At 50.0% G+C, this 15,266-nt stretch overlaps 1 protein-coding gene across 1 annotated transcript; it reads right to left on the reverse strand.

The window, feature by feature from the left end:
- Nucleotides 1-13,596: 13,596 nt before the first annotated feature.
- LOC311200161 (olfactory receptor 14C36-like) lies at nucleotides 13,597-14,520 on the reverse strand (the record flags this gene model as incomplete). The annotated part of the gene is made up of 1 exon (XM_084274341.1): nucleotides 13,597-14,520. One exon carries the CDS (start codon nucleotides 14,518-14,520, stop codon nucleotides 13,597-13,599), a length of 924 nt encoding a protein of 307 aa, XP_084130467.1.
- Nucleotides 14,521-15,266: the final 746 nt, after the last annotated feature.

Here is a 15,266-nt window from a genome sequence, read left to right on the forward strand (position 1 = left end):
CCCTGCTGTTCCTTGCAGAAGAAATTGGACCCCACAGAGATCTGAGGAATCCAATCTCGCAGGGCAGAGCTCCAATGCCCTCCTGCGGTCTCATCCTACCCAAGGAGGATCTCAGCTCCCCGCTCCCAGCCAGGGACACACAGGGCTCAGTGCAGCTGCCCACACACAGGTGATGAGTGGCTCTGCCATGGCCTCTGTGCCGAGATGTCTCCTGCATGGGGCTCCTCCCTGGGGCACAAGAGTCCCTGGGAGAGCGGTGCCATTTTGGGAGGCAGCTGCAGCCCAGCAGGAGCTGCCTGGAAGTCCACAGTCCTACAGATGGGGGTCCTGAAGTGAGGGTCAGCTCAGTGCCAGCCCCACCAGATCTCCAGGTAATGCTGGGACACAGACAGCAAGGACAGGAGGGTAAACATTGAGAAATGTTCTAGTCAAGGCTGGAAGGACAGGGACAGATAGACAGGCACTCTGGGGTTTCTCCTCATGTGGGTTGTGTTGCCAAGGAGAAGACTCAGCCTGAAACACTGGAACTCTGGGTGCTGACTCTATGCTGTGTGGCAGAAACCTGGTGGTTGCTGCAGGAAAGTTTCAGCACTGCTGGGGATATCAGGGGCATCTCAAATCCTCACTGCCAGGGCATTAGTGGGAGCAGCTCCTTTTCCATCGCTGAAAATGTCTCCTGCCTGGAGCTATCCCTGCAGATCCTTCTCTTTCCCATCTCACCTCCTGCTCTGTGCTCACAGAACTCATCCAACCTGCCCTGTGCTCAGCTCTGCTCTGCAGACCCCTCCTGGCATCAGGGCACTGCCCCAGGGAACCTCTGTGTGTGCAGGGCTCAGCCCAGGCTCCAACATCTTCATGAGAATCAAGTTTTCACTGCATATTCTCAAGGGGAGAAATAAGTTCTCATCTACCACACTCAGCACAGCCCCCAGGAGAGGAAAAGTCAAAGCAAAGACTCTGCCTTTGGAGAAATATTCTCTTTGGCATTTCTCAAGGATCAGCTCTGGCTGGGAGCAAAGCTGACCCAGGCAGCACTTTCTTACAGCAGAGGGACCTTACATTGCCCTTCCCTGGGTCACTGCTTTAACCCAGAGGTGCTGTCTATATCCCTGTGGAAAGCCCAGCAGGCAGGCTGAGTGCTGACCCTGGCAGCAGCAGAGTCCCTGCCCCAGCACACAGCTCCTGGGTCACAAGCACCCTGCTTGCAAGGACAGCCCTGGGCACCCCTCAGCCATGCCCACGAGAAGACAGCTGTCCTGCCCTGTGCCTCTGATGGGGCAGAAGGGCATCCCTTCCAGGCAGCACGTTCTTCTGGTCCTAGAGAGAACCTGTCCTCCTGACAGAGCCCACACACTGTCCCATGTCCCAGCTTTAGGAGATCCCTCCAGGAACAGAACCTGCATTGCCCTGCACCCACAGACATACCGGGGACATACTCACAGTTAGAGTGCTGAGGAGATTTCTCCTCCAGTGACTTCTCAGCATCTGGCTGCTCTCTCAACCTCTCAGGTCTCCCCTTGATGCCTACAGGCAGTGTCCCCAGCCCTGTTCACTTGCCAGAGGAGCTACTCTATGGCAGAGCTGTTCCTCATCAGTGCTGTAATGTTTCATCAGCTCCCACTGTCCCAGGAGTCCAGCCCAGCTACAGCAGAGGGGCTGGTGAAGGCGTCACACACTCCTCAGCTCCTCTGAGGTATTCCTGAAGCTCCAGGGAACCAACTAGGAAAGACACTGAAGTCCTCCCTGCCATCTGCTCTCTAGTGTGGGGAGAAATTCTTCTGTCCAGCAGAGTCCTTTCTCCTGATCAAACACGAGCTGGGCAGAAGAATCACTTTTTCTTGTCTCCACATGAGGCAGGACCCCCAGAAGATGACGGGAAGGGGACTCTTTCCCCTTGGGGAGGGTAAGGAGTATGACAAGTGACTCGAGGCACCTCATCCTTGCTTTGTAGCCCTGGGGCTGGAAAAGGATGCAGCTCAGGCCCATGGCTGCCTCAAATCAAGGGAATCTGGGGTTCCTCTTGCCCCATTTGCAGTGGGCACAAAAGAGGCACCTGTTTCCTGGGAACTGCTGGTCCCAATTCCCAGGGGAATTAATGGGGGGTAGCCAGGAAGGAGGTGTTCAAACACCAACACCCAGTGAAACCTTAGGGGCCAGAGGTGCTCCAAGAGACATGCAGGGAGATCCAAGGTCAAGGAATCACAGAACGTTAGCAGTTGGAAGGGAACTCAAAAGGTCATCTAGTCCAACCCCCCTGCCAGAGCAGGATCACCTGGACTAAACCACACAGGAACACATCCAGGTGGGTGTGAATGTCTCCAGAGGAGGAGACTCCACAACCTCTCTGGGCAGTCTGTCCCAGGGCTCTGGCACCCTCACAGTGAAAGAGTTTCTCCTGACATTCACATGGAACTTCCTCTGCTCCAGCTTTTACCCATTGACCTGAATAAGGCCACCCCTCAGTCTCCTCTTCTCCAAGCTAACGAGGCCCAGCTCCCTCAGCTCAGAGGAACTGGCCAGCATTGCCCCTCTGCAGCAAGAGGACCAGCTCAGACATTGGGACAGGCTCCTGGAGTGGCTGCATGTGAAACGTGGCCAGGCAGGATCCAAGGATTCCCACAGGGAGGCACATGCCAGGGGGTGGCCTGTCACTGGGAAGCTTGCCCCACCTGGCTCTGGGCCTGTGAACAATGCTGCCTGCGGTTAGAGCGGCGCCCCATGGAAGAGACCCCCCTTCAGCTGAGAGAGAAAAAGACCCTTTGGGAGGCCTGGCACATCGACTCTATTGGAGCCCTTGGGAAGGCGGAGGGGAAACAAGAGTATCAGTGGGAGTGGAAATCATTTCTGGCCTAGTCCAAGCCCAGGCATTTCCAGGAGCAGCAGGAGAACATCCAGGGCGGCCCCTGACAAACTGGTTTCGCTTTCTGCCAACCCCCAGTCTGCTCAGTCAGCCCAGGGCAGTCATTTCACTGCTGCCAAGGGGCAGGAGTGGGCCAAGGAAGGAGGAGTCAGGAGGGGATTTCACACCCCGTGTTACCCCCAAGCTAATGGGATAGTGGGGGGAACTAATGGGCTTTTGAAAGGGTTTTTAAAAGCTCACAAGCCACACTGGGCAGAACGACTCTGGGATGCAGTTCCCCAAGTCAGTGATTGCTGGGGAAGAAATGGATGTCCCAACTCAATGCCTTTTGTCCCAACCCCAGCTTTAATCCCCAAACCCCACACTCCCAGCACCCCAGAAAACCAGTTTTCTCTGCTGTTCTGCCAGTCTTGGTAGAAATGCCGACCATTGGGACCGTTCCCCTTGTCCTGGCTGAGCCCCTCCACAAATATGCTTGGAAAGCAAAAGATGCCCATGGGAAGGAACACAAAGTCAATACAAGGTGGATTATTCCATCCTTCTAATAACAATCTATGACCAGTCCCTTAATACAAACTGAGTCTGGGTTTTTTCTCTTTTCTTTTCCAGATGGAATCTCTGACACCTGCTTGAAGGAATAGATGAAGCTGTTAATTGTCTGTATAGTTCAGTTAATAACTGCTTTGTTAATATTTATAGGATGTTTAGCAGACTGTCACAAACATTGTTTTGGTCGACCATTCTCACCACCTTTAATATATGGGGAAACATTTGTGCCCCCCTCTTCAGCCTGGGGTGGCAAAATGCATTTGTAACTTTAGGCCAGCAGGTGCCCAACGCTTTTAACCTGACAAATTGTTGGGGATGTGGGAGCCCTTCAGGATTTAAAGACTGGTCATGGACGTTGAAACAATATCCCCAAAATGGCTCCTGAGTGATCTAAGTGACATAACAATTGGTAAAGGTTCATTCTATTGGAATGAGGAAACAAAACAATGGAAAAACAGTTCCAGAAAAGGGGGAATATTGTCTGAATCGGAATGACAACAATGGAGGTTTTGTGGGTCGTAGTGGGTGTGATTGGACCTTCAGGTTTGAAATCCTGCTGTCTTCCCTGGGTGTTGACCCATTAATTGTGCAACTTAGAATCACTCTTTTCCTTTCAGAGGTGACACGTTATGGTGCATGTTGAGCAACACCACTGGTGAGCAAAACTCATCCCTCAGTGGCTAAATTGGGCATGGGTCAATGAAACTGGTCATCAAAACCAATTTGGTATCTGTTGGTCTAATAGGAATCTTATGGGAGTTGAGATATTGAGGGAATCCAACCCTTTGGCTTGTGGCAGAACCTGGTTGGCATAACCAACCAGGAAGTTACCATTCAGTGTAACTATAGCAATCGGGTAGGAGCATGGAGACGCAATTTTTGGAACAATAATTAATATCAACTAATCGAGTTAAGCATCCTTTGGGTTTAAAACACACCATTTATTTTGAAACTCCATGTAGTTCCGATTTAAGACTCAAAATTGTAAGGCCCATTTGGCTTTAAATGTCACTACTGGATTGGTGGCCACCATGCTTATCAAAAATGACCAAATAACTGGAGCAGAACATGTTATGTGGGTTATATACACCCTTTTCGTGTTTTGGGTTGGTTTTTTGTGTCCAGACCAGAGTGGAAACAGTTTGGGAATTAAGGTCTATGACGACCTCAGTCGGTATCGAGGGTCCATTGATGTTTCTATAGCAGGTAGGAGTAGTCAGTCCTGGGGAAAAGACAGGTGGACCCTCCAAAGTGTCGTACAACATTTTGGACCTGCAACCTAGAATCCTGACAAATGGATTAGGGCTGCTCGAGACCCAATCTATAATCTAAATGTCATTATTCGTCTACAAGCCATCGTAGGAATTATTACTGATGACACAGCTCATGCCCTCCATCTATTGGCCAATCAGGGGGCACAAATGTGAAGAGCAATATTAACACATCACATGGTTCTCAATTACCTGCCAGCCAAAGGAGGAGGCATTTGTGGTAATAAATGATTCTAATTGTTGTTTGAAAATAGATGACAATGGCAAGGTTGATAAACAAACCACAGCCAGAATACAGAACTTAGCCCATGTCCCCGTTCAAACAGGGGAAGGCTGGGACATTGATATGTTGTCCTGGCTCCCTGTTGGGCCATGGTTTAAGTGAATCCTTCTTTATTTGACATGTGGATTCACCACATTGTTGTTTTTACCACGTATTATTCCATGCTTTATACAATTGATTCAACATGTTGTAGCCAATAGGCAATTTGTAACTCCTGCTTCACCTGAGGGCGTTAAAGAAATGCCCAACGACACTGTCAGCAGTATGGATCATATTAAATAGGGTGTTTTTACTTGCCTTTGCTTAAATCTAGAACAGGAGTTTTGAGACCCCAACAAAACATGTGCCTTAGACTAAGGGGGTGTGGAAATCCATTTTCCTACTGTGTATGCCGACCCCAACCAGAATAGACCAGGGCAGCAGACCACATGAACCACAAAGGCCACAATCACTCTGCTTTGTATCACCAAACCCACACAGGTACCAGAATGCATAGATGTTCTGAATTGATAATAATAGAATCACAGACTGGTCTGGGTTGGAAGGGACCCCAAGGATCATACAGTTCAAACCCCCCTGCCACAGGCAGTGCCACCAACCTCCAGGCCTGGAGCTACACAAGGCTACGCAGGGCCCCATCCAACCTGGCCTTGAACACCTCCAGGGATCAGGCATCCACCACCTCTCCGTGCAGCCTGTTCCAGGAGGAAGAGATTTACATTTTAAGAAGTAAAATTACAATAGTTAATTGGATGTTGTTAGCTATTGTGACCATGCTGTCTCTTTTCCTTCTTCCTCTCTTTACCTCCTATCATTCATGCCACCGTGGTGTAACATGAACGAAACAGCCATGTGGAGCCATAGGGTGGTCTAGGGGACTGTGTCAAACAATGAAGAGACTGTGTCAGGTGTTTGTCTCAACACTGCTGGAACATTACAGCACCAGCTATCACCACTGTCAGCAGTAGAGCAACAGTCAGACTGCAAGACCAGATGCATCCTGCCTTCCTATGGACCTGAATGCAGAGCTGATTAAATTTAACCCAACCACTGTGCATGTGCCCAGACCCGGGGTCTGGAAGAGAGAGGGGCCAGAGACCCCTGAAGACCACCAAAAACCTCCCAGTGATGGTATTGGGCAGACACACCACCACTGTGTGGGGGGTGCAGCTAAACAAAGTAGTTCTTGAAATATGCTAATTGATTCCTGGAAGGAGTGAATACAACACAATAAAAGAACAGAGGTGACCGACATGGAGGGAACGTTGCCCCACCAGACCTGAAGACCTTGGCCTGACAGGACACTGCAGCTCCTTGGTGGTAGATATTGCATTTCTTCCCCCCCCCCCTTCTCTTGCACACTTGTTGTTGGCCAAATAAAGTGACTTGACCCTTGACTCAGTTCTGAGTCTTAATTCTGTTCCTGAAAATTGTGAAGACCTGGTCATGACAAAACTCCTAGTTGGGAATTACTCAGGAGTTAAGCCCAGGTGCCCCCAGCCACCCAGAGCAACCTGAGGTCTTTTGGAACACAATGGTGTGTAACCTCTGCCAAATTAGTCTGGTTTTGGATCCTGACAACAACTTGGGGAGGTTTCGGACCAGAAACATCTTTCAGCCCTCACACCTTTTCTTTGGGAGCTATTGCTGGACGTGTTGCATTTTGGAATGTGGATGCCTGTAGAGCCTGAAAATGACATCTCGCATTATTAGGACCATTCCCTTGACTAGGAATTACCTTAGCCCCAAGGATACCAGGGTTGCTTGTGGACTACCTGGGGAGGTTTCTGACCAGGAAACTTGCTCAGCCCTCGAACCTTTTGTTTGCGACCTACAATAAAGGAGGGATATTCTTCCTGGCCCTACTTATGTTATTAACTCTATAATAACAAATAGTAAATTAATTAAATCTATAATTACTTAATTGTGACAGAGGATGAAGAAAAGGCTGAGGCCTTTTTTCCTTCAGTCTTTAGTAGTAATACCATTTGTCTACTGATACCCAGACCCCTGAGTGAAAAGATGGGGACAGAAAGTGGATGGAAGCCCCCAGGACAACCTGGGCGACTGGCACGCTGTCATGGATGGCTATGTGCTGTTTAGGAAAGACCGGCTAGGGAGGCGAGGAGGAGGAGTTGCTCTTTATGTGAGAGAGCAGCTGGAATGTATTGAGCTCCACCTGGCTGTTGCCTCTCTAGGCGTGGCAACCTGGTTCAGGAACGGCACGGCGGCCACACTCTGGCCGCTCGGTCCATCAGCTCACAGACACCAACGTGGGGGACGGCAAATGGTGTTTATTAGTGAGTGGCACAGTGTTATATAGCCGAGGTTTATGATGTCATTTCCGTCCGCTTACATCACCGGCTGCCTACTATTGGTTACCTGAGGAGGAGGGGGGGGTCCTACCTTTCCATACAGCCTGACATCTCCCGACCGCCAGGCCCCAACTACCAACACCTGGGGAAGGATGAACCATCCGTCGAGTGCTTGTGAGTTAAAATCAAGGGGCAAACTGGTATGGGTGACATTGTTCTGAGAGTGTCTATAGGCCACCTGATCAAGAGGAGCAGGTTGATAGCGCGTTCTATAAGCAGTTAGAAGTAGCCTCAAGATCCCGGGCACTGATCCTTATGGGGGACTTCAACTATCCAGATATTTGCTGGGCAAGCAACACGGCCAGTCGTATGCAGTCCAGACAATTTCTGCAGTGTGTTGAAGACAATTTCCTGCTACAGATGGTGCAGGAGCCTACAATGGGAGGGCAGGTGCTGGACCTTGTTTTCACTAACAAGGAGAGGCTCATTAGGGAAGTGAAGGTCGGGGGCAGCTTAGGACAAAGCGACCATGAAATGGTCGAGTTCAAGATCCTGGGTGGAAGAAGCAAGCCAAAAAGTAGGATAGCTACCCTGAATTTTGGAAGAGCTAACTTTGATCTCCTCCACTAATGAATAGGGGCTGTCCCATGGGCTACGCTGTTAGAAGGAATGGGAGCCTGTGAGAGCTGCCTAGCATTCAAACAGTGCTTCTTCCAAGCACAGGAACGATGCATCCCTTTGAGCAGGAAATCAGGAAAGAGGGGCAGAAGACCTGCATGGATGAACACGGAGCTATTGGGTAAACTCAAAGAGAAGCAGAAGATCTATGAAATGTGGAAAAATTGTCTGAGCACCTGGGGAGAATACAGGAATGTGGCCAGGGCCTGTAGGGATGCAACTAGGAAGGCTAAAGCCCTCTTTGAAATGAAGCTGGCAAGGGACATAAAGGATAATAAAAAGGGCTTTTTTAGATACGTGAATAGTAAGAGGATGACCAGGGATAATGTAGGACCCTTGCTGAATGAGGAGGGTGTCCTGGTAACGGGGGATACTGAGAAGGTGGAGATACTGAATGCTGCCTTTGCTTCGGTCTTCACTTCAAACGCCCCTCGGGACCCACAGACACTGGATGAAAGTTGGAGTGTTTGGGAAATGAAGAATTTCCCTCTGGTTGAGGTAAGGGAGGTCCAGGAGCAGCTCAAAGGGATTAATGCACACAAATCCATGGGCCCAGATGGGTTACATCCACGTGTGCTGAGGGAGCTTGCGGAGGTGATTGCTGAGCCATTCTCTATCATCTTCAACAGGTCTTGGAGGACAGGAGAAGTGCCTGAAGACTGGAGGATAGCCAATGTCACTCCAGTCTTTAAAAAGGGCAAGAAGGAGGAACCTAGTAACTACAGGCCAGTCAGCCTCACTTCTGTCCCTGGAAAGGTGATGGAACAGCTTGTTCTGGATGCCATCTCCAAGCAATTGGAAGAGAAGAAGGTCATGAGGAGCAATCAGCATGGATTCACCAAGGGGAAATCGTGCTCGACCAATCTCATAGCCTTCTACGATCTCATGGCAGACTGGGTAGATGGAGGGAGAGCAGTGGATGTCATCTACCTTGACTTCAGCAGGGCCTTTGATACTGTCTCCCATGACATCTTGATAGCAAAGCTGAGAGAGCATGGGATAGATGAGTGGACAGGGAGGTGGGTTGAGAACTGGCTGTCGGACTGAGCCCAGAGGGTTGTGATTTGTGGAGCAGAATCTGACTGGAGGCCTGTGACTAGCCGTGTTCCTCAGGGCTCAGTGTTGGGTCCAGTTCTATTAATATCTTCATTGATGACCTTGATGAGGGAACAGCATTCACCCTCAGCAAGTACCCGATGATCCAAAGCTGGGAGGAGTGGCTGACACGCAGGAACCCTGAGCTGCCATCCAGAGAGACCTGGACAGGCTGGAGAGCTGGGCAGGGAGACACCAGATGAAGTTCTACAAAAGCAAGTGTAGAGTCTGGCACCTGGGAAGGAACAACCATCAGTACCAATACAGGCTGGGGGATGACCTGCTGCAGAAGAGCTCAGTGGAGAAGGACCTGGGGGTCCTAGTTGATGACAGGTTGGCCATGAGCCAGCAGTATGCCCTAGTGGCTAAGAGAGCCAATGGGATCCTGGGGGGCATCAGGAGGAGTGTGGCCAGCAGGTCACAGGAGGGGATCCTCCCCCTCTACTCTGCCCTGCTCAGGCCCCACCTGGAGTATTGTGTCCAGTTCTGGGCTCCCTGGTGTAAAAAGGACAGGGATCTCCTAGAGAGAGTCCAGAGAAGGGCTACGAAGATGATTAGGGGCCTGGAACATCTCCGCTATGAGGAAAGGCTGAGTAAGTTGGGACTCTTCAGCCTTGAGAAGAGAAGACTAAGGGGGGACCTAATTAAAGTTTATAATTATCTGAAGCAGGGGATGCAGGGGGAATCAGCCAGCCCCTTTTCAGTGGTCTGTGGGGACAGGACAAGGGGCAATGGCTGTAAACTGGAGCACAGGAAGTTCCCCAACAACATGCGGAAAAACTTTTTCCCAGTGAGGGTGACAGAGCACTGGAATAGGCTGCTCAGGGAGGTGGTGGAGTCTCCTTCTCTGGAGATATTCAAGACCCTCCTGGACGCCTATCTGAGTGATATGTCCTAGGGAGCTGCTTTGGCAGGGGGGTTGGACCCAATGATCTCTTGAGGTCCCTTCCAACCCCTACAATTCTATGATTCTATGATTCTAGCATACACCTTAAAACTGCTAAAGAACTGCAATAGATCCCTAACAAAAGTGTGAAGGATGAAAGATGTCCCTGTACTGAAACCTGTGTAGGTAGACCACTGGCAGCTGCACAGGGCTCAGAGCATCCAGAGGCAATGGAATGGTCCTCACAGTGGTTGATGCCATTTTCCAGCTCTACCAGAATCCACCTTTGAACCTGCTAAATGTACAGCAATGCATCCCGGACAAAAGGAGCGAAGGATGAAAGACATTCCTAGCCTGAAACTTCCCCAGGTATCCCACTAGCAGCCCCTATATACCTTTGGGTTCAGGGCATTTCTTCCTAGGAACTGGTCCTAACTCTATCAGAGAGAACTTTCCAGATCTAAAAGTGACCAACTTTGAAACTGGTAAACATTCAGTAACAGCCCTGAAGCAAACGTGTGAGGGCTGAAAAACGTTTCTGGCCTGAAACCTACCCAGGTAGGACACAAGCAACTCTCATTAACACTGGAGCTCAGGGCTTTCACACTCAAGGATATCAGTCAGTGCCTGACTTCATTTTCAGTCTACACCAGCATCCACATTCAAATATGCTAAGTGTCCACCAATAGCACCACAACAAAAGGAGCAAGGGCTGAATTCCTTGCCAAGGGAACCATCCCAACATTGCCTGAGGTCATTTTCAGGCTCTACCAGTGTCCATCTTCAAAATTTCAAACCATCCAGTAGCAACTCCCAAACAAAAGTCCGAGAGCTTAAAGATGTCATTGCCCTGAAACCTCTTCAGGGGGTGGAGAAGCAGCCTCAGTAACCTTCAGGATCAGGACATCCCTAGACAAAGGAACAGTCCTAACAGTGCCTGACATTGTTTTCAGGCTCCAACACTGTCCACAGTTGAAACTTCAAAATACCCAGCAAGAGATCCTAAGGAAAATGGACAAGGGCTGAAAGATGTTCCTGGCTTGAAATCTCCCTGGTTAGCCCTCTAGCAGCCCCAGAAGTCTTGGGGCTTGGGTCTCTCCTTACCAAGGTAGTGTCCTAACAGTGCCTGGTGTCAAGTTTGGGCTCTATCAGCATCCACCTTTAAAACTTCAATGTGTCCAGCAATAGCTCCCAAACAAAAGGGGCGCTGGCCAAAGATGATCCTGGCCTGAAACCTCCCTAGGTAACCCACTAGCAGGACGAGTAACATTAAGGCTCAGAACATTGCGAGCCAAGGGAACGACCCTCACAGTGCCTGACGTCATTGCACAGCTCTAGAGTCCTCCACCTTCAAAACCGCTGAACTGCACCAATAGCTCCAGAACAAAAGGTGCAAGGGAAGAGATACATTCCTGGCCTGAAACATTCCCATGTATACTACAAACAGGACCAGTAACCTTGGGGTTCAGGGCTTTCATAGCCAAGGGAACAGTCCTAAAAGCACCTGATGTTGTTTTCAGAGTCTACCAGCTTCTCCCTCAAAACTGTTAAATGTAGAGCAGTAACTCCCAAGCAAAAGGTACATGGGCTGAAAAAGGTTTGTGGCATAAAACCTCCTCAGGATGCACTCTGGGAAGACCCAGTAACCTTGGGGCCCAAGACATTCTTATCTAAAGGAAGGGTCCTAACAGTGCCTCAGATCATTTTCTGGCTCGATCAGTGTCATGTTTCAAAAATGCTAAATATCCAGCAGTAGCCCCCGAATAAAAGTTGTGAGAGATGAAAGTTATTCCTGGCCTGAAACCTCCCCAGGCTGTGCACTAAGAGCATCTGTCATGTGGTCAGAGAAAGTCTACCAAGATATGGTTGGGGGTCTTGTGGGGAGAGGCTGAGAGATCCGGGGCTTCTTTAGCCTGGGGAAGGTGAGGCTGAGGGAAGCCCTCTTTGTGCTACCAGGAAAGAACATAAGAAAGGAAGTTCACTGAAACTGCTGCTTTGAAGGTCAGAGTGGGCATGAGGATAAAGAAAAGTCCTTCTGAGGGTAGTGCTGTGGAGCAAAATGTCACTCAGAGGAAGTGTGGATGAGCTGGTGGCTTTGTGTTTGTGGGAACAGGTGGTGAGGAGGCAGAGACAGCAGAACAGGCAGGGACATCATGAGGCGACAACGAGGTGGGGAAGGGGTTTGGTGCCCCGCATTTTACAGGGAAACAAGCACAGACAGTGTGAATGGGCTATGGTGCAGATGGCCAAGGGTTCCAGACAGGCTAAAAGGGCTTGATAGAAAGGAGGTCCTTACCTCCTTGGCTATGGTAAATGTCCCTGCTACAGAGGCCTCAGAGAAGACACATTGTCCTTAGGGCCATGGAGCATCATTGCCTCCTTGCACCCACTCCAGGGGATGCAACCATGTGTCATACCCCTGTCACAATTCCCACATCACAGGGAAGAGCCCTCAGACACAGGTGAGGGTCAGGATCTCCCTGACCAGGGGCTGGGGGTCACCACTTGGCATTTCTGCTTCATCAGACCAAGCCAGAGTGTCCTCAGCATCAGAGCTGCCTGTGCGTTGCCTGGGTTTATCCTCATGGCCTCCAGTTGTCTGCTCAAAGGAGCCCCTGGGGAGGCTTTGTCTGTAATGGCTCCCACTGGGGCCTGTTAACGCTTCAAGTTGCTTTGGGCATTAGTCCTGACTTCTTGAGAGGTTTCTTAACTCTCCTCTTGGTATCTGAGGTCTGTGGACTCAGAAGAAAAGACACCATGGGGCTCATTAAAATCCAGAAAGCCCTTACAAGCGTCACTTCAACTCATTTTCATTGATAAACTCAAGATTTTTACAACTAATTGGATTTTATATAGGTCCTTAGTGATGAAGGTTTCAAAGGAGTTTTCCATGAAAGACCTTTTTCCAGTCACGGGTATTTTCTGTCATGGCTCAGTTGATAGAAGCAGTGACAGCAGCATTCTGTGATGGATATGGGTCTCCTAAGGAGATCTGGACAGGCAAGAAATACAGTCTCTTGAGACCCAAGCCTGTCTGGAGAACCGGGCTCTGCCCCAAGCCCAGCTGAGCGGCACCTGAAAGACCAAAGAGCAAGCGGAGGTGGAAAGCTGTGAGCAAAGTGAAGGGCTTATATACATCTAGTCTGCTGAATAGATGTCCTTACTCATGTCTGTATCATCAGGAGAGGTGGAAACACCTGAATGATGAGGGAGATGACAGAGACAGACTGACAGTAATGCGGCTACAGGGGAAGGTGAGTATTTCTTCTGCTGTCATCGGTTCCAAACCTGCACATTCCCATTCTGTCATGGTGGGGAAGCATTGCCATTTCAGACAAGTTGTCAAGTGATTCCACTGATGAAGATGTGCTTGGAAATTTTTTATAAATGTAAGGAAAGTAAAACAAAATGAAAGAAACATTGTGGCCCATTGCAGGCAGACCTGATGCAAACAGAGCACAGCTCGTCAATAGGAAGTGTCTTGGTCTCACAAGACCAAGAGATACTGCATTTGGAATAGGATAAACATGGAACAAGTTATTATAGCTTAGATTATCTAGAAGGAAAAAAGAAAAGAAAACATGAACTAAAATCCCTATGAAATAAGGAGTGGTTGTAACGCGAGTGACAAGGTTGGTGATATGAGTGGTTTATTGCAGCTAAAAACATCCAGTCATCAGTTTCCGCACAGCACCCTTGAGCTCCTGGTTCCTCATGCTGTAGATGAGGGGATTCACTGCTGGTGGAAATACCGAATAAAGAAATGACATTGCAAGTTCCAAAAATAAAGAAGAGAGGGAGGGGGGCTTGAGGTTGGCAAACATGGCAGTGCTGAGAAACAGGGAGACCACGGCCAGGTGAGGGAGGCAGGTGGAAAAGGCTTTGTGCCGTCCCTGCTGCGAGGGGATCCTCAGCACAGCCCTGAAGATCTGCACATAGGACACCACAATGAACACAAAACACCCAAAATACAAACAGGCACTGAACACAATGACTCCAGTTTCCCTGAGGTAGGCATCTGAGCAGGAGAGCTTGAGGATCTGGGGGATTTCACAGAAGAACTGGTCAAGGGCATTGCCATGGCAGAGGGGAAGAGAAAATGTACTGGCTGTGTGCAGCATAGCATGGAGAAACCCACTGGCCCAGGCAGCTGCTGCCATGTGGACACAAGCTCTGCTGCCCAGAAGGGTCCCGTAGTGCAGGGGTTGGCAGATGGCAACGTAGCGGTCATAGGCCATGACAGTGAGAAGACAGTACTCTGTTGAGCTGAAAAATACAAAGAAGAAGAGTTGAGCCACACATCCTGTGTAGGAAATGGCCCTGGTGTCCCACAAGGAATTGGCCATGGCTTTGGGAACAGTGGTGGAGATGCAGCCAAGGTCAGTAAGAGAGAGGTTGAGGAGGAAGAAGTACATGGGGGTGTGGAGGTGGTGGTCACAGGCTATGGTGATGATGATGAGGCCATTGCCCAGGAGGGCAGCCAGGTAGATGCCCAGGAAGAGGCAGAAGTGCAGGAGCTGCAGCTCCCGTGTGTCTGCAAAGGCCAGGAGGAGGAACTGGTTGATGGAGCTGCTGTTGGACATCTGCTGCCATCAAGTGTGGAGACCTGTCCAAGGAGGAAAAAGCACAATGAGAAGTTACAGAACTTTTCATTGAGGGAAAAAGAAAATTCCATACTTCTAATTTAGTTCAGGTAGCTCTAGCAGGTCCCTTTTGGGAGGTCTGCTTTGTGCTGGCTTCAGCGTGCTACTGCTGGGAGAGGGGAAGTCCATGTCCTACAGATGGGAGTCTTGAAGTGAAGGCCAGCTCAGTGCCAGCCTCACTAATGGATATGTCCAGAGCCAGCAGAAGCACCCTACACTGTCCTTCCATAGGTCATACTTTCCACCCACAGCTTCTTTCTGCAGTGCTGATAGAAGCACACCAGGCAGGCTGAGTTCTGTTCCTGGCAGCAGCAGAGTCTCTGTCCCAGCACCCAGACTTCAGGGTACAGTGACCCTGCTCATAAGGACAGCCCTGGGCACCCCTGTGTGCACCCTCTGCTTTACACCTCTGTAGCCATGCCCAGGAGAAGACAGCTGTCCTGCCCTGACCCTCTGATGGGGCAGAAGGGCATCCCTTCCAGGCAGCACTTCCTGGATGCGTAGGGAACCTGTCCTCCTGACAGACCCCACACACTGTCCCATGTCCCAGCTTTAGGAGATCCCTCCAGGAACAGAACCTTCATTGCCCTGCACCCACAGACATACTAGGGAGAGGCTGTGGAGATTTCTCCTCCAGTGATCTCTCAGCATCCATCAGCTCTCTCAGCCTCACATGTCTCCCCTCA

Source organism: Gallinula chloropus (assembly GCF_964237585.1).
Source record: "Gallinula chloropus genome assembly, chromosome: 22".
NCBI lineage: Eukaryota > Metazoa > Chordata > Aves > Gruiformes > Rallidae > Gallinula > Gallinula chloropus.